Source organism: Danio rerio, chromosome 4 (genome assembly GCF_052040795.2).
Source record: "Danio rerio strain M-AB ecotype USA chromosome 4, GRCz13ab, whole genome shotgun sequence".
NCBI classification, from domain to species: Eukaryota; Metazoa; Chordata; class Actinopteri; order Cypriniformes; family Danionidae; genus Danio; species Danio rerio.
In genome coordinates, this window is record NC_141024.2 from 35,999,635 (window position 1) to 36,023,700 (window position 24,066).

General features: G+C 43.9%; 1 protein-coding gene across 1 annotated transcript; it reads left to right on the top strand.

Moving 5' to 3' along the window:
* The first annotated feature begins 17,391 nt into the window (after nucleotides 1-17,391).
* On the top strand, nucleotides 17,392-22,408 carry LOC147844832 (uncharacterized). Its single transcript, XM_087248677.2, has one exon. It carries the CDS (start codon nucleotides 17,603-17,605, stop codon nucleotides 19,199-19,201), a length of 1,599 nt encoding a protein of 532 aa, XP_087104803.1. The 5' UTR covers nucleotides 17,392-17,602; the 3' UTR covers nucleotides 19,202-22,408.
* The last annotated feature ends 1,658 nt before the right edge of the window (nucleotides 22,409-24,066 follow it).

The window sequence follows — 24,066 nt, forward strand, 5'->3', positions numbered from 1 at the left end:
TCTGTACAATGAATATTTTTTCCCAATCTCTACAATATTTAGGTTTTGTGGCCCAGGGTCACATATATTTGAGAAACCATTTTATTCCTGTATAGGAGTAAGAGCTGGGTTTAGACACGTTTTTTAAATATATATTTTCTGCACATGACGTTTTATATTACATCAGAAAAATGGCTCTGATAAAGAGACGAAATGTAAAGTTGTGTGTAGCATAGAGGAGGCTGACCAACTTTTTAAAGAATTTCATGCAAGCAACATTGGTGCACATTGTGGGCAACTTAAGGCAAGAGATGCGATTTCTTAAAGATTTTACTGGCCTGGCATGTCAGAAGACATTGTGAAATGGGTAAGCTAATGCACTTTATGAATACTTCAGTTCACTGAATTTATGAAATCAAAAAATTACTTTTAACTTAATTCATATTATCATTGTTTGAGGTTTCACAGTGCACTGTTTGCCAAAAAAGCCGGAGACATGTAAAACACAAACCACATTATATTCCAATCAAGGTGCTACATCCATGTTTCTAACATTGTTTAATTGTCAGGGTTTTTGTGCTTTCTTTGTCTCCCTCTTGTGTGTTTATTTGTGTGCAGTTACACCTGTTACCAATTCCCTTGTTTCTCCATCCTCATTGCTCTCACCTGCTCTCCCTGATTATGTGTCTATTCAATCTCCCCTTCTCCCTCGTTCTGTGCTTGATAATTGTTTGATGTCAGTAAGCTTTCTAAGCTACTTGTCCTACCTGTAACCAAGTTTGTTGAGTCTTGTGAACTTCGTCTTGTCGTGCTCTGTCTCTACCCGTTTGTTGTTTGTTCCACTGTGCTTTGGCTCACCTCTACTCTGCCCACAGTCTGTGCTCGAGTAAAGCCAATCCATGCAATCTCCTGCCTGAGGTCTGTTCTATTATATTCAACAGTTTAGATGAGGAACCTTTGTGTTCGACCTGCCAGCATCGCCCAGGAGAAGGCCCTGTACTTTGACTGCCTGTGTTATATCTGTTACAAATGAGTGACTCTTTCTCATAAACCCTAGAAAATGAGTTTTGTCTTTGGTTGAAAAACTTTGTTGAATTTCTCCCTTGCTCCTTCAGAACACTGATATAAACTTTTGACAACAGTACAAATGTAAGATTTGTATTAAAGCAATATTTCACCCATAACTGAACATTCTGCCATCTTTTACACACCCTTCACATGCTTAAAACACATTTGCATTCCTTTATTCAGTTAAAGGAAGATATTTAGAAAAAAACAAGTGACCGAAAACAAATGATGAGGCAATTGTCATATTTGGGTGAACTATCCATGTAACATTTTGCATGTATCTAACAAAATGTCTTATTACAGTCCAAATGTTAAAAGTCAATCAAGGAAACATTGATTTCAGTAAATCAAGGAAGGGAGTTTGTCAACACTGTAAGCATTTGTATCCTTTTTTACAAAAAATGCTTCAAGTTTTGTATTTACCTTTTATGTTTTAGTGTTATTAGAGTACTTGCAAAGCTAGTGGAGGACAAACCCAGCAACTGGAACCAATATTTAGATGCAGCCATGTTTGGTCTGCGGACCAAAAACAGCTTACCACAAGGTTTTCTTCTCATGTTTGGGAGAGAAGCAAGATGCCCTTCTTAAGTCCCAGAAAGCTCAGGTGAAAAATATTTGTTTATAATTTTATAAAAAGTGCCAGGTATATATTTTCAAAGCTGTATATAGTAAATGCAAATGAAGAAAATATATTTCTCATTAACATGTTGCCAAACGTTGATTCTTCATTTGAAGTAGAGTGCTGTAAGGAAGAGGTAGCTGTTGACATCAGATGCCATGAGAACATTCTGCATCTAGTGGAGAAAAACACAGAAAAAACCCACAAAAGAACTAATCGGCGACTTTCAAAAAGGCAATGCCAAAGCCTTAAGGTGGGGGACATAGTATGGAGGAGAAATGTTCGCATTGAACAACGAAAGGGAGGAAAACTTGACCCTGAATATTTTGATCCCTTTATGGTGACCAAAATAGATAACAAATGTGTGGTCCATTTCAACTCTATAGGACAGTCCACGCAAAGGGTCAACATTGATCATTTGAAACTCCACCATGAGGAGAGGCCAAGAATACCTAAAAAATCAGGAAACATCAGATCCCCTTCGGTTGGGGAACTTCAGTGCCATGAATGGGAGGATTCGGATCAGAAGCCGCTTATCTGGAGAGTATTGAACGGGCCAATGAATGAAATTAATTGGCAGCGTAAGCTTGCGCAGGTGTGCGACATCTGCAATTATCTCAGCATATAAGCACACCTGAAGCCAGCAGACGCCATCCTTTTCGCTTCAGATCCTTTCTGAGTGAGTCGATGAGGGTTCCTCTTGCTGATCAGCACTTCAGAGCGAACGAGTGTGTCTCCCGGTCCAGAGTGGGTCTTCGCGGTGGCAGACGGTCGAGCTGGGTTACTCCCTTGCCTGCGGTTCTTTGGGTCCGGTCCTCCAGAGCGGTGCGTATAGTTGCAACTTTCCTAAAAGAGCAACACAGTCGTGCAGCACGTCCTTTTCAGGATGGCGCTCCGACTGTGCGTTTCTGGATGCGGGGGTTTCCTGTCTCCGGATGATGGACACGATCACTGCATTGCATGTTTGGGGGTCCAGCATGTTAATGCGGTGCTCGCGGGCGGTTCATGTCGTCATTGCGATGCCATGACCGTTGCACAGCTAAGATCGCGGCTAACTTTCGCAAGAGAGCGAGCCACCCCAGTTGCCTCCTGCTCTAAAAAAGCAGCGGGCGCTCGGGCAGATCTGAGGGTTTCAGCGGGAGCTAATCCGCCGCCCACGGGCTCGCGGACCTCTCGCTCCTCACGGCGCTCCATCCAAGCTTCGGGTGGTGAGAGTGATCCGTCTAACCAGATGGTAGCTCTCACACTCGCTGACACCGGAGATCAGATGTCCTCCGCGGCATCGGAGGGTGGGCTTTCATTGTCCGACGAAGATCCGGACCCGCTCGCCCCCTCCGGGCAGGTGAGCGCTGTCAAATCGGATCCTGAAGCGGACATGTTAGCCGTGCTTTCCCGTGCTGCTTCGGCCGTGGGGTTGGAGATGGTTTATCCCCCAGCTCCGCGGCCGGACCGACTAGATGGGTGCTACGTAGAGGACCAGAAGGCGAAGCCTTCGAAGCCTCTCGTCCCCTTCTTCCCGGAAGTGCACAGTAGGCTCACGCAGTCCTGGAGGGCACCTTTCTCTGCCCGTGCTGCGAGTGCCTCCGCCCTCACCGCCCTTGACGGCGGAGCTGCCAGGGGGTATGAGGCGATCCCGTCAGTGGAGCGCGCTATCGCGGTCAATCTTTGTCCGCGCGGCGCCTCTACGTGGCGGGGTTTGCCCCGCCTCCCGTCCAAAGCCTGTAGGTTGTCTGCCTCCCTCGGAGCCAGAGCTTATAAGGCTGCGGGCCAGGCTGCTTCTGCTTTGCACGCGATGGCCACCTACCAGCGCTACCAAGCGCAGGGGCTGGCCGAGCTGCACGAGGGCGGGTCCAACCCAATCTTATTACATGAGCTGCGCACCGCGACCGACTATGCTCTTCGGACTACTAAGTCCGCCGCGTGTGCGCTGGGGAGGACGATGTCCACACTTGTGGTTCAGGAACGCCACCTCTGGCTAAACCTGGCCGATATGCGCGAAGTTGACAAAGTTCGCTTTCTTGACTCGCCCATATCCCAGGCTGGCCTGTTCGGCGACACCGTCGGTGAATTCACCCAGGAATTCAAGGCGGTGAAAGAGCAGTCGGATGCGATGGGCAATGTCATCTATCGGCGTGGCCGTAAGCCCGCTCCGCCCGCCGAGCCATCCACCTCCGCTGTTCCTCGCCGAGGGCGCCCGCCAACGAGTGCTGCCCCGCCCCCGCCTGCGCCTCCGGCTAAGCAGGCGCGGCGTTCACCTCGAAAGCAGGCAGCCCCTCCTGCCCAGGGCGCCGTTAAGTCCGGTAAACGGACCGCGAAGCGTCCCTGAGACAGGCCATCCGGAGAAGAGGAAACTTGCTCTTTCCCCGCTGGAGGGCGGGGTCCTGATAACAACGGTACTTTTCAGTGCCACCAAAACATCAGTAAAAGAGCACTTTTTCCCTTCCCCGGATGTGACTGCACGAGTTCTGCCAGTCCTGGACGCGCTGCCTTCCGGCTCGCAGACTCTACGTGCTTCGCCAGTGGCTCACGAGCGCTGGGGGGACGGTCTCCCTTTCCTCAGCCCTCCAGCCCCCTCTCCGGAGTCAGGGTGCGGAGCCAGAGCGAATCGCTCTCCTCCAGCTCTTCCGCGGGACCCTCGTGCTTCCCGGATCAGCACACCCACTCCGCGCTGCCCCACCGCTGGTACGTCAGCGATTGTAGCGATGACTCCATTAGCGAGGGCTCTGCCTGCCTGGTTAGCGCGGGCCAGCCCCTCGCGGTGGCTCATACGCACAATCAGACTCGGTTACGCGATTCAGTTCGCGAAACGGCCCCCCAAGTTTACGGGCGTGTATTTCTCCAGGGTCAACCCCCTGTCCGCCCCTGTCTTGCGAGAGGAGATTGCTGCCCTCCTGGCGAAGGGTGCAATCGAGCCGGTTCCTCCAGCCGAGATGGAGAGTGGGTTTTACAGCCTATACTTCATCGTACCCAAAAAGAGTGGTGGGTCACGGCCAATCCTAGATCTGCGCGTTTTGAACCGCTGTCTGCACAAGCTGCCGTTCAGAATGCTCACGCAGAGGCGCATTCTCCAATGCGTTCGTCCTCGGGATTGGTTTGCAGCCATAGACCTGAAGGACGCGTATTTCCATGTCTCCATTCTTCCACGCCACCGCCAATTTCTGCGGTTTGCGTTCGAGGGTCGAGCGTGGCAGTACAAGGTCCTCCCCTTCGGGCTCTCTCTGTCTCCGCGGGTCTTCACCAAACTCGCGGAGGGTGCCCTAGCGCCCCTTCGGCTCGCGGGCATTCGCATACTCAATTGTCTCGACGACTGGCTGATTTTAGCCCACTCGCGGGAGCAATTGATTATGCACAGGGACAAGGTGCTTCGGCATCTCCGCCTACTGGGGCTTCAGGTCAACCGAGAAAAGAGCAAACTCGCCCCCGTGCAGAGGATTTCTTTTCTCGGGATGGAGCTGGACTCGATCACCATGGTAGCGCACCTCTCCGAGGAACGCGCTCGCCTGTTGCTGAACTGTCTGAGGGAGCTCGACAGCAAACTAGTGGTCCCACTGAAGTTCTTTCAGAGGCTCCTGGGGCATATGGCATCCGCAGCCGCCGTCACGCCGCTCGGGTTGCTCCATATGAGACCACTTCAGCACTGGCTTCACGATCGGGTCCCCAGACGCGCATGGCACGCGGGCACACACCGGGTCTCGGTTACTGCGCTGTGTCGCCGCGCCCTCAGCCCTTGGAACGACCCCTCGTTCCTACAGGCCGGTGTGCCTCTAGGACAGGCGTCCAGCCATGTTGTTGTTTCAACAGACGCTTCCAACACGGGTTGGGGGGCCGTGTGTCGCGGGCATGCGGCTGCGGGCCTCTGGAAGGGTGCCCAGCTGCATTGGCATATCAATCGCCTAGAGCTGTTGGCAGTGTTCCTCGCTCTCCACCGCTTTTTACCGGTGCTGGGCATGCGCAAGTATGCGTTTCCCCCAGTGAGCCTGCTCGCGCAGTTTCTGTGCAAGGTCAGGGAGGACGAGGAACAGTTTCTGTGCAAGGTCAGGGAGGACGAGGAACAGGTTCTGCTAGTTGCGCCCCTTTGGCCCAACCGGACCTGGATATCAGAGCTCTCACTCCTCGCGATGGCCCTCCCCTGGCGGATCCCTTTGAGAGAGGACCTACTCTCTCAGGGACAGGGCACCATCTGGCACCCTCGCCCCGATCTTTGGAACCTCCACGTGTGGTCCCTAGACGCGAGGAAGACTTAGGTAACCTACCGACTGCGGTGGTTAATACCATCACTCAGGCTAGAGCCCCCTCCACGAGGCGCGCCTACGCCCTGAAGTGGAGTCTATTCACTGAATGGTGCGTCTCTCGCAGAGAAGACCCCCGAAATTGCCAGATTAGTGTTGTGCTCTCTTTCCTTCAAGAGAAGTTGGACAGCAGGCTGTCGCCCTCCACTCTCAAGGTTTACGTGGCCGCCATCTCCGCTTATCATAGCGCGGTAGCTGGCGGCACCGTGGGAAAGCATAACCTGGTCATCCAGTTCCTTAGGGGTGCTAGGCGAATTAATCCATCTCGCCCCCCTCTCATGCCCTCTTGGGATCTCGCCCTCGTTCTCACGAGTCTGCGATCCGATCCCTTTGAGCCACTCGAATCAGTATCTCTAAGATTTCTGTCCCTGAAGACAGCTCTGCTGGTTGCGTTGGCCTCCATCAAGAGGGTCGGGGACCTGGAGGCATTTTCGGTCAGTGACTCGTGCCTGGAATTCGGGCCGGATTACTCTCACGTCATCCTGAGACCCCGCCCCGGTTATGTGCCCAAGGTTCCTACCACCCCCTTTAGAGATCAGGTAGTGAACCTGCAAGCGCTGCCCCCGGAGGAGGCAGACCCAGCCCTTTCTTTAATTTGTCCAGTTCGCGCTCTGCGCATTTATGTGGACCGTACTCAGAATTTTAGATCATCTGAGCAGCTCTTTGTCTGTTATGGCGGTCGGCAGCAGGGAAGTGCCGTATCAAACAAAGATTATCCCACTGGATTGTGGATGCCATTTCACTCGCTTATTCGAGTCGAGGTCAGCCGTGTCCCCCGGGGGTTCGTGCACACTCCACTCGGAGCGTTGCATCCTCTTGGGCGCGTGCACGCGGCGCCTCTCTAACAGACATCTGTAGAGCTGCGGGCTGGGCGACACCCAACACATTTGCAAGGTTTTACAATCTGCGAGTGGAGCCGGTTTCCTCAAGGGTATTAGGTAACCCTTTGGTGATTGAGGAGACAACTCGGTAGGGTGTTGAAACACGCTTGCGGCGCCATTCTCCCTAACACGGAGGTACGTGCGCCTTTTTTATCTGTCAGTAAAGTTCCCCGTCAGGTGAGCCCTGCAGATTCCTCCGTGGCCCCCAGCACTGACTCAGCGGAGGAGTCACTTGCTGGCCCACTACGTTGTAGGTCTGCCCGCTGGTCAGCCCGCGTTTTGGGTATAGGTGCCTGCTATGCGTGATCCCCACTAGGCGATCCCATATGCTTATTCCGCCACGGTTAAGTCCCCCCCCTGGGTGGACCCGTGTCTTCCCTCTCCGCTAACCACTCTTTTGCTATGCGTACTCCCCCTTTTTAGGGCTAGTCCATAGGTAAATTCTGCCATCTATCCCCCCCTTGGGTAACGGATGGCCTCCGCAGCGTCCTCCCTATCGGGATTGCACGCTTCCCAACGTACTGTCGTATTTCCTAGAATTATCTAGATGCTCACGACTTCCCAAAAAATATATCTAAATCCGTAAAACTTCTGTTGAAGTAGGATAAATTAGGGCCAGGGACACGTTGGAGGACCGCGCCCCCCATGATGTGGGTGCGTCACGCTTGCTTGACTATCTCCTCATCGGGGGTGTTGGTAAGGTGCAGTCATTATGGCGCTTTCCATATTCTCCCATTCATGGCACTGAAGTTCCCCAACCGAAGGGGAACGTTCGAGGTTACAGAAGTAACCCTTCGTTCCCCGAGGAGGGGAACGGAAGTGCCATATTCCGTCGCCATAATGACTGTCCCTTAGCTGTTTGAAAGTCTCTTCAGCTTAAAAGGATGGCGTCTGCTGGCTTCAGGTGTGCTTATATGCTGAGATAATTGCAGATGTCGCACACCTGCGCAAGCTTACGCTGCCAATTAATTTCATTCATTGGCCCGTTCAATACTCTCCAGATAAGCGGCTTCTGATCCGAATCCTCCCATTCATGGCACTTCCGTTCCCCTCCTCGGGGAACGAAGGGTTACTTCTGTAACCTCGAACGTTTTCTCTTTGCTACCTCAGCCCCATTTTCAGTTCAACCTCAAATCACTTCAAGTCTGTCCACCTCAGGATGCCTGTTGTCCAGATGAGGATATTTGGCCTTCTCCTCCTCCATCTCCACCTCCTCCTCCTCCACCACCTTCACCTCTTTCTCCTCCAGCAGGACAATCCTGTCCAATCTGGTCACAAAAAATGTATGTAACTTGGAAAACGTAACTTGGACCTTTTTTAGCTTAAAATGGCAAATACATCAAATAATTGATTTCCTTCATTACTATTCCTTTATCATGCAGCGATTCAAGATGCATGGGGAGGAAAAAATGCACATGTTCTGCTTTCCCGCATTGACAATTATAAACTCTTTTACTGGGACATAGTTGGGACAGCTCCCAATAAAGAAGTTGAGAGTGAGGTAAAGAGAGATTTGTCTGCATGGCATGTATGTACACATTTCAGTAATGCTTTCCTGTTTATTTACTATTTCTATATTTCTAACATTTAGGTGATCAATGCATACATGGCCCTTGTTGTGAAAAAACACAATTTTGCACAAGAAAAAAAGCACTTCATATTGACACATGGAATTAATTGGATAGAGGAGGGAAAGGGCTCAAGATTCAAGGTAAGCATATAAGAACTGTTTTTGCTCATATATGAAGTTACCTCAAGCCAAACTCAAAGTTTATGTTGTGAATTTTATTTTATGTACTTACCCTTGTGTCAGGCTTTGTGTGATCATCATTTTATGTCTAGTTTTGAAAGTAATAAATTATGTTTGCCTTTTTAGTGTGATCCAACAAAATACGCTTTCATGTTGGGAGCTGGCCATGAGCCTGGGCACTGGATATTGGGAGTAAGATCAAATTTACTAATTTACTAAAAAAAAATTTACTATTTACTAAGCTTTAAAGAGAAATACTGTACCATATTTTTAGTAGCAGTGAAGGTAAATCCAAGTTTACAATTCTCCAGGTAATCTTTTCTTCTGAGAAAAGGAGCCTTGTATTGGATCGCCTCGGAAAGGATTCTGGCAAAATCAAACAGTGTTTGGAGTCAACTAGGTAACCAATGAATTCATAAATGTAGAAACGGTCTTTTTTGAGGGGATATATATATATATATATATATATATATATATATATATATGCATTTATGACAAATTGTATAGAATTTATATGTGTATATATTTTTGTTTCTATTGTTTTTGTTAGGGCTTTCACAAGAAAACAAAGCTGCCAGGTGTCCAGCCAGCACAGAGCCTCACAGCCTCCAAAAAGATGCCACCTCTTATGGTATATTTGTCCTAAAAGTAACTTTGCTTTTATTCTGTGTTATTGTAACTGTAGCATTTCAAATAATTATTCACTTTAATATATATATATATATATATATATATATATATATATATATATATATATATATATATATATTAATCAGACCACAGAAAATGTATAATATTAAAAATATTGCAAAATTAGAAAATGTTAATTCTATATTACACTTTTGAGATTACTAATTGTCAAACTGTCAAAAAAGAATTTCCATGGTAACTACCCCGCCCCCTCCCCCATTGACTAAGGGTGCTTTCACACCTGTGAATTGATTCAGTTGTTCCGAAACAGAGATTACAATTGTTACATTGTTGCTCTTTGCTCTTGGAGCAGTTTGCTTTCACACTGCAAAGTTTCTAATCGGACCAAAAGAGCTAAAACAAGTCATGTGCGAGTAAACTCTCCTCACATTGGTCAGAGTGTCAGGGTTTATTTTGCAGCGTCCCGCTCAGCTGTCAGGAGAGGTGGTGGTTTGATGGCGATTAACAGGGTGCGCGCGACGTGTCTGAGGAGAGATGCAGTGGGGAGGGGTGAGAAGGGTGCGCGACGATGCCTATTTGAGGACCGGGAGGGAGACGCGAGATTACTGGGAGATCATCACTCGTTTGCGGGCATCCGGAGACTCGCCAAACTTCCTGCCCTACTTATAATTCTCTCTTCATATAGCCGTAAGCCTATTGCATATCCATAAAACACTGTGATATAACTGAGCTCGGATCGGATTGTTTTCTCACTGCAGTCAAACCACTCCAGGGTTTGTTTTAATCGAGCCGAGACCACCTCATTCAAGCGATCTCGGAGCGATTACTTTGGCGCGGAACAGAGCGCGATTGCCCTGTTCACATATGCCAAATGAACCGCGCTAACTGGGCAAACGAGACACGTTCCGAAACAAAAGTGTAGGTGTCGTAGCACCCTAAGACTTAATAAACCTTCCATATAGTTGAACTTGATTCTATCTTTTGGTTCAATAGATGACCTTAGTGAGCTGTGACTCTATTGTGGGGAAAATAATATAGAAGTGGGAGACCAAGGAAAGAAAGGGGAAAAGCACTGAAAACCACCACCTTGTTCTTGGGTAAGGACCTTTCGAAATAAGATGGTCAATCTCAGTGCTCTGCCTAACCCTGGGAGAAATAACATGTATTATTTCTTCATTACAGATTCAGTGTGACACGTGTGACCCTGACCCCACAAAGCCGTACAACAGTGCAGCATGTTAATCCCATACTCTTTAAGTTAATAGTTCAAGTTTTGTTAAATTAAATGTTATCTTGAATTGAACCTTTTTTTTAAATATACACAAATAAGTAAATAAAAACATTTTATTGCAAGTTTAAAGTATGGACTTTCTGTTTTAATTTGTGTGCCTACATTCTGTCTAATCAGCATTTCACACACATTCACAACATTTCACAATATTTTCTTTTAAATTTAAAACACAATTAAGAAATTGTATAAACCTATTTCAGGAAACATTTAAGAGGATCAACCGTAATCTACGTAACTGCTTATCGGGGAAAATGAAGGCAAAAACATACTGATTTATTTATTTATTTTAAATCATAAAATTAAGGTAAAAATGTGCTATACTGCTTATATTATAGTAAAATGGTTCTTGGATAGGCTGGTTTAATAGATATGAATTTAACATCTTCATATCAAAGGCAAGAAAAATATATTGAATGGAGAATGATGCGCGCTGATAGTGTTCACAGGAGCCTAGTGCGTTCACTTGATGGCATGTACGCTGTTTGCGTGTCCAATCCTGAATAAGGGAGCGTTTTCAAGCCAACTGTGAGAACAGCGCCTACTAGGGTTACAGAAAACAATAGTCACAGAATTTGGTGTAACACCGGCACCCACATGAACACTACCTTTACTTTTTCTCCTTTTAATTTATACTCTTGTAATATTTCAATAACTAAATCTTGACTACAGTCTGAGTGTTTTGTTTCAATACTTAAAAGAGCAGAATTACAATCTGAGCCAACTAAACTTTCCTTAATTCCAGAATCTTTCACCCATTGTAATGCTAAACTTATTGCCAACATTTCCCCAACTTTACCCTAATTGACCTAGTTAAGCCTTAAAATGTCACTAAGTTGAATACTTGCATCTTAAAAAATATGACGGTGTGAATTGAACAAAGCACTGCAAAGTGTTTCACGGATCAAAGAGCCCAACTAAATCAGCCCCTCACTCCATAATGGTGACACAAAAAACAACTAAATTTCTGTTGGATCTTAATCAGATTATGGAAGTCCAAGCAGTCAGTAATAAGTGTGTCTGCTGTTGTTTGTGGAGTCGTTTAAGGATCCTCTGCTGAGACTGAAGGTGTTTTATTTTACTTGATTTTATTTAATGCTGTAACTAAAGTCACTCTTTATGTTTCTTGTTTCTTTCCTTCAGTGATTGTGATTATTAACAGCAGGTGGTCATCAGTGTCTGAATTTACTCATTAGTGTTCATTAACTCTGTCAGGTGAACTATATTGGTGAACTAGTTGATGGAATAGTGAACAAGGGCACAAAGTGTGATTTCAAACACAGACTTCAAAATGTCGAGTCTGAACTCTGTTCGCTCACAGTTTTGGTTACTTTCTCGAAAACAAAAATGTTACCCAGAATGCACTGTTTTTAACAGAATACTACTGTTTTAGTGAAAAAACATTATTTAACCATAGAATCTGACCGTTTTTAACAGCAATGTTTTACAGTGTCGCTTCAACAACTGTCACTCCAACTGTTCAGCTACCCTTCACCTCCCTGCATCAGTTTTCAGCAAGCCGTTCTTTGAGCAAGCCGTTTCAGCCATATAGTAAAGACTCCAAAAAAATTGAATCCAACCCAGTCATGGGAGCACACCTTTTTTTGCTGTGCTCTAGTAAACACAGCAGAAATTCCAAGTGTTGAAGAAGGCATGTGCCTCCAGGCAAGTGGACTTGGGAAAAAAAGTGAGGTTTTCTGATGTGCATTGCACACCATAGAAATTCATTGATATTGTTGAAGATGCCTTTCCTCCTCTTAAACATTCTGGAGGCTTTAAAATAATGTGTTGCTGCAGGAGCAAGCAACTCATTGATATTGTTATGCCACCAGATGGTTATTCAGTAAACTTTCCCAAGAACAGAAGCAGTTTGAACAAAGCTGTGGCGTACATTGTTCCGCTGCAATGTAAACTTCCTCTGAATGGTGATCATCAAAAGGTAGGTAATGTCAATAACTTTTTGTTGTGGGTTATATGTAAATTTTCCCTTAGTGTTGTTGTGAATTACATTTTAGGAAGACAGTATGGGACAAGGTAAGCCTTTGCAGCAAGCATGGGTGAACTGCAAACAAGTAGTTTCACTATATGTTATGGAAAGTCACAGAATACAATGTAACACAAGGTAAGACAGAGTCAATCCTGAAATCCTATGTATTATTGCCAGAGAACGGCTAAGATTTTGTCCACAAACCTTTTTAAACTAGGAATACTGCTCAATCTAAAGTAACTTTTGTAAATATAACTAACAGTAGGAATAGTATAAAGTACATTGTAATGATCTTCCGATTCAATTCTATTCCCTGAACATGTCAATATGGCCATTAGTGAGTAAGGGTCTGTCCTCACCGACTGCATTTTTCAACTCTACCACACGGGTTTACCGTTGTTTTCTATGTGAACACATGGTTGATGGACATGTTTGACTTTTAAGCTTGAATCTTTAGAAAGGCCACGTATTTGAGCAACGTATTTTTTAGACTGTACAGTCATAACTCATTTTCAGAGCAGTGGGCCAATCAGAAGTAATCATAGGTGGGACAATCGTTGCCAGTTTCTGTTTGCACACACTGTGTGGTGGTTTGCAGTGTAGGCATGCGTGCAGAGGGTGAACTGTGAACCATAACATGCATCACAAACACACATGAACGGCAATAATTTTTCAAAGTCTGTTTTCTATTTTTCAGTCAATGTCACCTCGTCAAGTCTTTAAATGACACTGTAATGTAAATGCTAGTAAAACTTGTGTTTAATAAAATAAAAAAAATAAAAAATAAACATGCGTTTGAAGGCTTCGGCTGTTCTCCGGCACTTGCCGACTGTTTGCAAATTCAAGACCATGGTGTTTCCGAGCGACCAATCCGTTTCTGATTAATAATAGCCTATGCTTTGCCGAGTTCAAGTTCAAGTTGCTTTATTGGCATGACATTCAGTACAGTATTGCCAAAGCATTTCAAATATGAAATATATTAAAACCATTGAAAAAAAATAATAATGATAATAATACAGATAAGGTATAATGACAAAAACAATACATTTGATAAATATAACAACAACAACAATAATAATAATAATAATAAAAAGTTTAAATTATTTAAATAAGATACATGAACTTAAATTAACCATTTCTTATGGTGTGTAGGGTGTATACATATTTTCCAGCTAGTCTCGATGTCAATTCGTCCTCTCTCTCTCAAGTTCAAGTTCTTTTATCGGCATGACATTCAGTGCAGTATTGAAAAAGCACATCAAATATTATGTTTATTAAGAAGGTTCCAGTTGTTTCAGAAATTGTTGGAGTCAACAGATTTTTCAATTGTTTTGAGCTGTTTTTGGGTGTACTCTACTTTCTGATTGTGTTTTTATATTTTATTAAGCTCCTCATAGTACCGAAGACGTAAATCTGTATTTTCTGGTTGCCTGTGTTTTTGATTTGCTAGTTGTCTTAATTTTTTCCTCATTGTTTTAACCATGACTGAAGTTTTTTTTTTCCTTCTTCTTCTTTTCAGCAGCAGCAAAAGCCCCTACCCCTCCACAATGGAGGCGGATATGGCTAAGGTTGCCCGTCGCCTCAGCCAGCGGTGCGAGCTGCATCCCTGGACCCAGATGGAATTTCGCAGCTTCTGCGTGGCCACACTAGTGTGGCTACACCATCTGGGTCATGTAAGCATTAGGGAGCTTAAGGTAAGGCCAGAGCCAACACCTTTTAGTCGCGTTCAAAACACTGACTTGTTTGCTTTTTGAGCCCTGTAACAGGCCTCATATCTGTTCTTATGCTCTACACGCACAGGTGCGGGAGTGGCTGGGCAGGCGGCCAGAGGGGGACGCTGTCATTCTGACGCTTCCCAGCGAAGCCGTGAGCCTGAGCTGGAAAGAGGAAGAGGCAAGTTGATCCTAACCAAAGATAATTACCGTAAAAAAATTTATGACTAAAACTGTCTGGTGAGAAATGCCATTGTAGAACATTTTAATTCATGATTAAACTGATGTCCTTGTATGTTGTAAAGTGTTACATGTCTCGTGTGTAACCTATGCACCTCTCTCTTTTGCCGCAGTGGCTGGAGTGCTATTTCAGGCACGTCCGTCCACTCTGCCTTAAGGCTCAGGCTCCGGGAACAGATGACAGAGGATGCTTCTTCCTGGGAGCGTCAGGACTCCCCCTCACTAACCCCACCGCAGACATACAGCGCCTGAAAGCAAAGCAAGTGTTTTTAGCCTGTTATTTTGTGTGTAAATTTCTACCCATGCACTTTTCAGGAATTACATATACACACATGCATACATACATACATACTGGAGCTGCACGATTCTGGCTAAAATGAGAATCAGAATTTTTTTTTGCTTAAAATAAAGATCACGATTTTCTCACAATTCTATAAAGGTATGGTAAAAACAAACATATGGCACAACATCGATAATAATATTATGTGTAGATCTAAATAGTTCTATTCTACTTATAATAATTCTGATGTTGAATTATTATGTTTGAGATATATGTTTGCAATCTGTCATTGACAACATCATTAGACAGTTTTATTCACTGGTAAAATCAGACATTTGTCATTATTAGATTATATTCAACAATATATTGGCTAGAGTAGTTATACTGACACTGTAAACATTTATTTTCATGCACAACTGTGTGTTCGCTATGAAAGAAAAACATCAAATGCTTGTCATAATCATAACTCTATAATGCGATATGATCATTTAAATGAAGTGCACACTTTCGGATTCATTTTGACTGCTGTTCATACTTCGCATGCTGCTCCCAAACGATCACTCTGTGCCACAAACTGAATATTATTTACAACTTTATTACCTGTTACTCGCAACATATGCAGGTTCTGTTAACGAAAGTAGACACGCGCACGCCCTCTCTGTGATAACAGCTCACAGTCTGCAGCTCCTGTCACATGTGATTTCCTGACCACGAATACAGCATAATATTAATTTTTAGGGGAATTATACCTTATAAATACTGTATATGACTCATTCAACATCATTTGGAGGTGTCAATGTCACTGAGTAACGTGTGTGAAACAATAAAAAGACTCATGAAGCCGCCTTTTCTTCTCTCTGAACTTAAAAATATGATTGACAGAATCGTAGAAATGCTGGATTAAGATCGTTTAGGGGGTCGAATCGAGATCTTGATCTTTTTACGATTAATTGTGCAGCTCTAATACATACATACATGCATACATACAAGAAAGAAAATGACCTCAGATTCTGTCTGGCCCCAGCCATCACTGACATCTTGCTCTATACATTTCAACAGGTACGTCAAGAGGCAGCCCGCACTGCCCCCTACCACCGCCGCTCGATATATAAACAGTAAATAGTAGTAAATATAAATAAAAAATCTATAATAATACATTTAACAATCTGTATATTCAGGATAAAACAGTAATAAAAACAATAATAGTCAGTGTAAGAATTGAAATATTACAAATATTCTGATATCTTTGACAATTCAAAACATGAGCTGAAGACAGGGCCAATGGACTCCACAACCCACCAGGGGGGAATGTGTGAAAAACCAGTTCCTGCTGCATTTGCATCTGACTATGCTGAGACTCAGCTTCATCCCCCCAACTCACACATATGGTCATTTCAGTGTTTCAATGTTTTAGAATAACCAAACTGACTTTAACTATCATGTTTGATATCATTTGAAATGTCTCAGTGCGATTGGTACAATGGTCTCATTCTCTCAGAAATAGACATAATCAAAACAGTAAATATATAACTTCAGGCATCTTTTGAACCACTGTGAAGGGTGTGACTTTTTACACACACCCCCTTCCTTGAGGGAATTCTTGGATTATTTAAGGCAAGGTTTGAGAAAAACTCAGCGCGATTCTGCCTACCCAGACCAGCCCATAACATAGAGCTTAGGCTCCACGTTATGTAAAATTTACACATTATGTATATTTCAAAGTCAGGAATGCATCTTTTTCATCTTGGATTTATCTTTGATAATTTGATGTTTTGTATTGATCGTTTATGAATTGACTGATTGAATTGGCATAATACATTTACCTGACTAATAAATTGTTATGTTTTGAATTATTCAAATAGTCCTCGTGTTTTTATCACTGATAAATGTTGTTGTCCATAGCACTACAAGCCACTGTACAGGTTAGTAACGGACTAAAACATGTTAGACGGAGCAGCGTGGCACGCTATACAATGTTGTTAGAGATCCGACTAGCAAATTGGCATTATTTCATGTTTACGTAGACTGCAAAAGGCCAACTATGGGTTTTCTATTTAGAACAACAAAATATTGTTGAAACTACTTTAAATGTGGATATTTAGGCCTTCATCTACAAACTTATAATCCTGTGCGATTATTATTAAAATACTTTGTCTTGATTAAGTAGATAACAGACCTATGGGGACCACATAAAAATCTCCTAAATTGAGTAAGTAGAGTTCTGCCTTCTTAGGAGAGTGGTTAATCGCCTCTGTTTAATGACCAAGACTGACAAGCTTGTATTAAGAGATTGTATACCCGGCCGGTGCAAGACTCGGGATGCTATAGGAATCTGAGTAAATGAGAATAAGGTATAATAACAAATTAAAATAATATTCAATCATAATCTAAAATAATGTAAAAGGAAACAAAATAACTTTATCAATGTTTTCTTATTGGAGTCAGATAAAACGAAAGATATACTCCTATCAAATTTATATATGTATTTAACTCAATACTATTTGTGCTTAAAAGAAGACAGTGACGCGCAAGAATCCTTCTGCCGTCTGATTGGCTGCCGTCGTTGAACCAAACAGGCGGACCTTACAAAGTGGTGACCAACCAACGTGATCTCCCCTCCTGAGGCGAGTGACTTCTTCTCCAGCGCGAGTTTCAGTCTTGATTTCCAAAGGAAGTATGAGGTTTGATCTGCTCCTTCGCTGTCTACGACTATCTTGGTAAGTTCGTTCCTTTATCTTGTAGAAGTGTTGAGGGAAAGCCTTCGTTACACCCCACATATAGACACATTTGTAGAACGGGTCGGAATACCCAATTTTAGACCGGAGACCGAATCCGGTGGGAAATAATTAGTGGGAAACATGGCTTCGCAGGCACAGTACAGTGATAGTGTAGATCAGGGAATTATGGAGGATCATGCCCTACAAATAAAAGAAACCCTTTTCCAACTAAGAGGAAAAGGCTTAGATCTCACGTGGAAAAATAACGAAATAATATCCTGGTATATGACAGAAGGAGAAAAGTTAGCCTCAAAATCGAAATACAAAAAAACCCTAACTGCCATCGTCTACCTCCTGCGAAAAAATGATGTTAAGACAATAGCCGATTACAAGCACATGATTGTTAACATAAAAGAAATAGAAAGGACACGATCTGAGGAATTACAAAAATTACGAAAACAAGTTGAAGCGTTCGAGTATGAAAAGCAAGGATGGGCGAGACAGAGCGAGTTAATGGCGAGGAAAATAGATGGGCTTCAACAGAAACTCCAAACCGACGACAACTATATATCTGCTCTTGAAGACTGTTGTGATAATGCAGGCTTCCCAGTGGCTGCAGTTAAACAAGCAGCACTAGGTAAACTGAAAGATCAAGCGACAACTAATGATAATAATAATGATGATGAAGACGATAAAGATAATGTTGCTGCATTAGAGAGCCAAAGACCGAAACAAATTCAGAACCGAGCCTCCGCTCAAAGCCACGAACCAAACCAGCGAAGTCCCGTTGTAACCAGAACAAAATCAAACGAAGCGCCTCCGAAAGTGACAAAAGTTGCCGTCTTAAAAACCATCACGAATGCGAACGATGAAATAACCACGATCAGCCGTCCGCTAACATGCGACGAATGTTGTAAACACAAACAAGTCATAGGTATGATGCCCAATAAGGGACCATTTGAGCCATACTGGGAAACATTGATGCTACAGGCCACAGTGTACAAACTTGAAGTCAGAAATGTATGGCAAATCGCACTATTGACTATTCCTGAGGAACTCAGACCAAAATTAACTGCGGAGATGAAATCTGGGGACATCATAAAACGCAATAACAGGGAAACTGACGAAGCTATTTACGAGCGATTAAAACAAACTCTACTAGACATAAGGGGCCCAACGGTTTTGGATTGGAGTAAAATATTAGAGATAAAACAAGGAAATAGTGAATCATTTGAAAGCTACGCTGAACGCCTGTGGGTAACATATAAAGAGAATGCTGGTATGGAAAACGCTAGCCGGGATCACGATCCACTGTTACAGATAATAAAAAGCAATGCTGGCATCCCTGTACAGAGAGCTTTAGCAAATGGCGTAGACCCATCCGAAAATACTTTCAGATCCATAGTAGACATGGGTTCGAGAATAGAGAGTAGATGGAAATCAAAACCCAGAGCTGTAGCATCGGCTCAGTGGTTAACAGAAGGAAAAGGCGAAAATTACTCAAAACAGACAAAAGTATACTGCCATTATTGCAACAAACCTAATCACATAGCCAGAGACTGCCGTCGTCGAGAAAAGAGATGGGGAGAGAAAAAAGCCCACAAATCACCGGATCCTCGTGGTGAGGATTCCGAATTATTAAAACAATTCTCAAGCTTCATTTCTGAGTTCAGAAAACAAAATAGCCAAACTAGGACCGAAAGTGCCCGTAACACAAACGAAAGTTATCATTCACCATAGGAAACCGTGGCCTCCATAGCTGTCGGGAACATAGTCAAAAGCTGAAACCGAATCAAGATAAGGGCTAATCTAGGAGGCCGGTTAGCCGACATACTTCTTGATACCGGCGCAACTTGTTCCCTCACAAATATTCCATTACCCCTAACAGATAAAACAATCCAAATACAAGGCATTGACGACACATTAATGATTGCAACATTAACACCGCCTGTTCAACTCGATTTAGGCGTTACAACACTGAGAGAATCCTTCTGGTTTTCACCAGAAAATAGCGAGGGAACTGTGTTGGGGATGGACATCATGAGAAAACATGGCTTTGTAATTCATTGTTTTGAAAAACAAGTTGAGATACAGACAAACAAAACAACAAAGAAATGTCTGCCGAAAAACAAAGCCAGCGTCATGTCCATAACCATCACAGATCCCGTTCAACAACTAATAAACAAACATGAAAGCATTTGGGCTACACATGAACATGATTGCGGTCTTATCGATTACGTAGTACACCTTGAGGGGGAACCACCTCCCCCACAAAAACAATACCGCATCAAGCCAGAGGCAGAGGCAGCTGTTCATGACATTGTAAAACAGCTCGAAGCGAGGGGAATTGTTCGGCGACGCAGTTCAACCACAAACTCTCCATGTCTACCAGTACCGAAACCAAACGGCAAGTGGCGTCTTTGTATTGATTATCAACGTCTAAACAAAGTACTACCTAAAGCCACCGCTATAGTTGCCAACCCGTCGACATTCCTGTCCCAAATTTCAACCAGTGCGTCTTGGTTTACTGTGTTAGACATAAAGAACGGGTTTTGGTCTGTCAAAATTAGACGCGAAGATCAGTAGAAATTGGCATTTACTGTAAATCAGATACAGTACACATGGGAACGGATGCCACAAGGTCTCCATAACAGTTCCGCAATTTTCTACAGAGTGCTCGAAGATGCACTAAATTCATTGACAAGCACAGGAAATGTGATCCACTATGTAGATGACATACTCGTTGCAACAGATGGATCTGTTGATGATCATCTGCAACTTGTTGACGAACTATTGGTAACACTCGGCAGGGCCGGCTTCAAGTTGAACAAAGAGAAAGCTCAGATTGCCCAAAAAGAGGTCCAATACATGGGTTATACAACCACACAAAGCCATCGAGCGCTAACAGATGACAGACGCAAATGCATCGCAGAACTGCCCCACACGCTGAACGCATTACAAAAAGTTTTGGGAACAGCGAATTATTTGAGAGAATTTATTCCCGATTTCGCAAACATTACTACTCCTCTTTATGCTCTCGTAAAAGGGAAATCAAAGCCCTCAGACATAATTGAATGGTCAGACAGCCATGACAAAACGTTTGAAAAACTGAAACAACATCTATGCTCTGCGCCTGCACTCGGTCTGCCCTGTCCATCAAAGCCCTTTCACTTACAAGTTGACGCGAACGAAAACACGCTAAGTGGTGTCTTAGCTCAAGATCATGGGGGGAAATTACGCCCGATTGCATACTACAGCCGAAAAAAATCCTCCATTGAACAGGGTTTCGACCCATGTACACAGCACGTACTGGCGGTTCAATGGATGCTGACAACAACAGAACCAATCGTGGGTTTTCAACCTGTTGTCATACATACAATGCACACGCCAGTACAAATGCTGCTACAGGGACGAATAAAAGGCGTATCTTCACAGAGATTAGCAAGATGGCTAGCAGATATACAAGCACGAGAGATCACAACAATGAATAGCCGTATTTTACCACATCTGCTGGGGGATGTGGAGGGTCACCCACACACGTCAAGTCAGACCAGAGACAGAGTCCGGTTTATGACCAAAAGCTTCCAAATCAGACCCAAGTGTATATTGACGGGTCTAGATATTGGCATGATGGCAATTTTCACACAGGATGTGCTGTATGGACCCCCCACTCCCCTAATGCAGATGCTAGCCAGTTGCTAATCAAGCTAACCGCTAATACATCAGCACAGGAAGCCGAACTCATTGTGCTACTTGAAGCAATCCGAACACACCCAGAACCCATATGCATATACACCGACAGTCGTTATGCATTTGGCGTGGTCCATGATTTCATGGCTCAGTGGCAATTGCGAAAATTCTTAACATCCGCAGGAACGCCGATAAAACACTTTAATATTATAACTGCGATCTGGCACTCCGTTAAAACACACGAGTCTCCAATATCAGTTATTAAAGTGCGCGCTCACATCATCCGAAACCCAGACAAACACGAACAAAATAACAACATTGTAGCAGTGAAAGGAGACGAATGGCAGCTGGACAACCTAAATGCTCCTGTTGTGAGTGTGATCCGAACTACCCCCCTCGATTTAAAGCAGTATCAGCAAGAACTATGGCTCACAGAAGGGGAACTCGTTCCACATCTCCAACAGGATCAATTAGTAAATGTCACAGAAGGGATGATTTTGAGAGACGGGAAGTACATCGTTCCAGATGCTCTAAAAAAAACCAGTGATAAAACTATACCACGAGTATGCACATGTATCAGCTCCCAAAACACAGCAGCTGATTCAAAAAAATTTCTGGTGGCCAGAAATGACATCAGATATTTAAAGATGGTGCGATACATGCATAGTATGTGCCACCATTAACCAAGGCAGATCAGGGCGCACAAAATTATGCAGACCAGAACCACCCAAAGGGCCCTGGGAATTTTTGCAGTTGGATTTCATTGGCCCACTACCTAGTGCCAAAGGGGGATATCGTTATTGCTTAGTAATAATTGACAAATTCTCAAAATAGGTAGAAGTGATCCCCACACGCAACAACAGTGCAAACACAGTGGCATGAGTGTTAGCGAACCAAATTCTTCCTCTGTGGGGAGCCCCAATTCAAATTGAATCTGATCAAGGAACCCACTTCACTGGTCAGATAATGAAATCCATATGCAAAATGTTAAACATAAAACAAAGATTTCATGTTCCATACAGACCACAAAGCTCGGGAATGGTGGAACGTGTAAATCGTACCATAAAAGAAAACATCTCAAAACAAATTTCACAACACGACAACAAATGGATTGATGCATTGCCCACTGTCCTGACAGTACTGCGGGCAACACCCTCAAAAGCCACAGGCATCAGCCCATTTGAAATCATGACTGGGAGAGTCATGAAAATACCCATTGATCCAGAGATTGCTCCAACAGACATGGGACCTCTCATGGTTGCAACTAAACAATCTGAGCTAAAACAGTTGCAAGAAAGATTGGAAGTGCTTTATGCACAAACCACACTGAAACAACAGCAATCAGATTTAAATAATGATGCACAATTCAACCCAAACACTAAAATAAAATTTTCAGAAGGAGACATGGTAATGATGCGAGTATTTGTGAAACAAGGTGCTTTCACACCCAGATGGCATGGGCCATATGAGATTAAGGCTGTGTGCAACAGCTGTGTTGCCACCTCAATAAAAGGAAAACTACGATGGTATCACATGTCACAGTGCAAATTATTTAAAGGTACCCAGAAACAGTGAATAACCTATTTCCCTTCTCGCCTTCTAGGTTGACTGCAGCATTACCGTGGAGGCCGGATGAGAGAAAGGTGTCTGGACCAACATGCATCAGACTGGGTCAACGGGTTTCACTCACACACAACCTGAAATGTGGAAGGTGGGTGTGGAAATTTTCCAAGGGGCCATCCACACCAAACATCACAATCACACCAAAAGATGTAATTACATGGCCTCCCGGCTTAGCTCCGGACCAAATTTGCACACCAAAAATTTGTTGTGGTTTAGGTAGCACCCACCCACCAACAGAAAGCATTTCAGGTCACACACAAGCACCCAAATTTTTACACAATGTCACAGCCTGGTATCAACTTAAAATAGATCCAGGTGCCATAATCGGGAAAATGAAGAAGCACTTTAACATCGAGACCAGCAGCCTGTAAGTACATTTAAGAATTGTTTCAGTTGTTGTGTATGGTTTGAGGACTTGTTTTCAGCTGTTTGTGTAAAGTTGTAGGACATTTAAACTTGCTTTCAGTTGTGTATAATACTACAAGTGTTTAGCCACTGTTTCCTTGGTTACTATAAGAGCTTGTGTAGCGAACGCGGTCGGTTTCGCGTCGTCCGCCTCAGTTTCGGCCCTTGTTTTGACTCGGGAGGCGTGTCCAAACGCCAGGTAACCACTATATAGTAAGCACGCTAGCTTAGTCGGCAGGAGAAGCACTTTAACATCGAGACCAGCAGCCTGTAAGTACATTTAAGACTTGTTTCAGTTGTTGTGTATGGTTTGAGGACTTGTTTTCAGCTGTTTGTGTAAAGTTGTAGGACATTTAAACTTGCTTTCAGTTGTGTATAATACTACAAGTGTTTAGCCACTGTTTCCTTGGTTACTATAAGAGCTTGTGTAGCGAACGCGGTCGGTTTCGCGTCGTCCGCCTCAGTTTCGGCCCTTGTTTTGACTCTCGAGGCGTGTCCAGCTGAATTCAATCAGCTAACGCTAGTGCTTTGGGGTTATATAAACAACTAGTTCACCGCGGCAGCGGTCGCGGCACCCTTGTGTGAAGACCGACGAGTGTAAAGACCATCAACTCTACCTGCGCGACTCCACCGAGCAAAGACACCGACAAAGCACTTGAGTACTTTACTTTCTTTTTTCTTTTTTTTTTTTTACGTTATCTTTTGTTGTCAGTGCACTTTTATTATGTGTTTTCTAATTCCTGTTGTTACTAACACTCGCAAAACACGGGAGGTACGCTGCAGGCGTAATCCTCACAACCTTCGTTCAATACATGTATCTGCTATTTCACAACTCTCTCTCTCCGTGGGCCTCTGGAACTGTCAATCAGCTGTTAACAAGGCAGATT

What these genes read in the sequence shown, in the direction of transcription:
- LOC147844832 (XM_087248677.2), top strand. Translation starts at nt 17,603, where the DNA reads ATGGCTTCGCAGGCACAGTACAGTGATAGTGTAGATCAGGGAATTATG.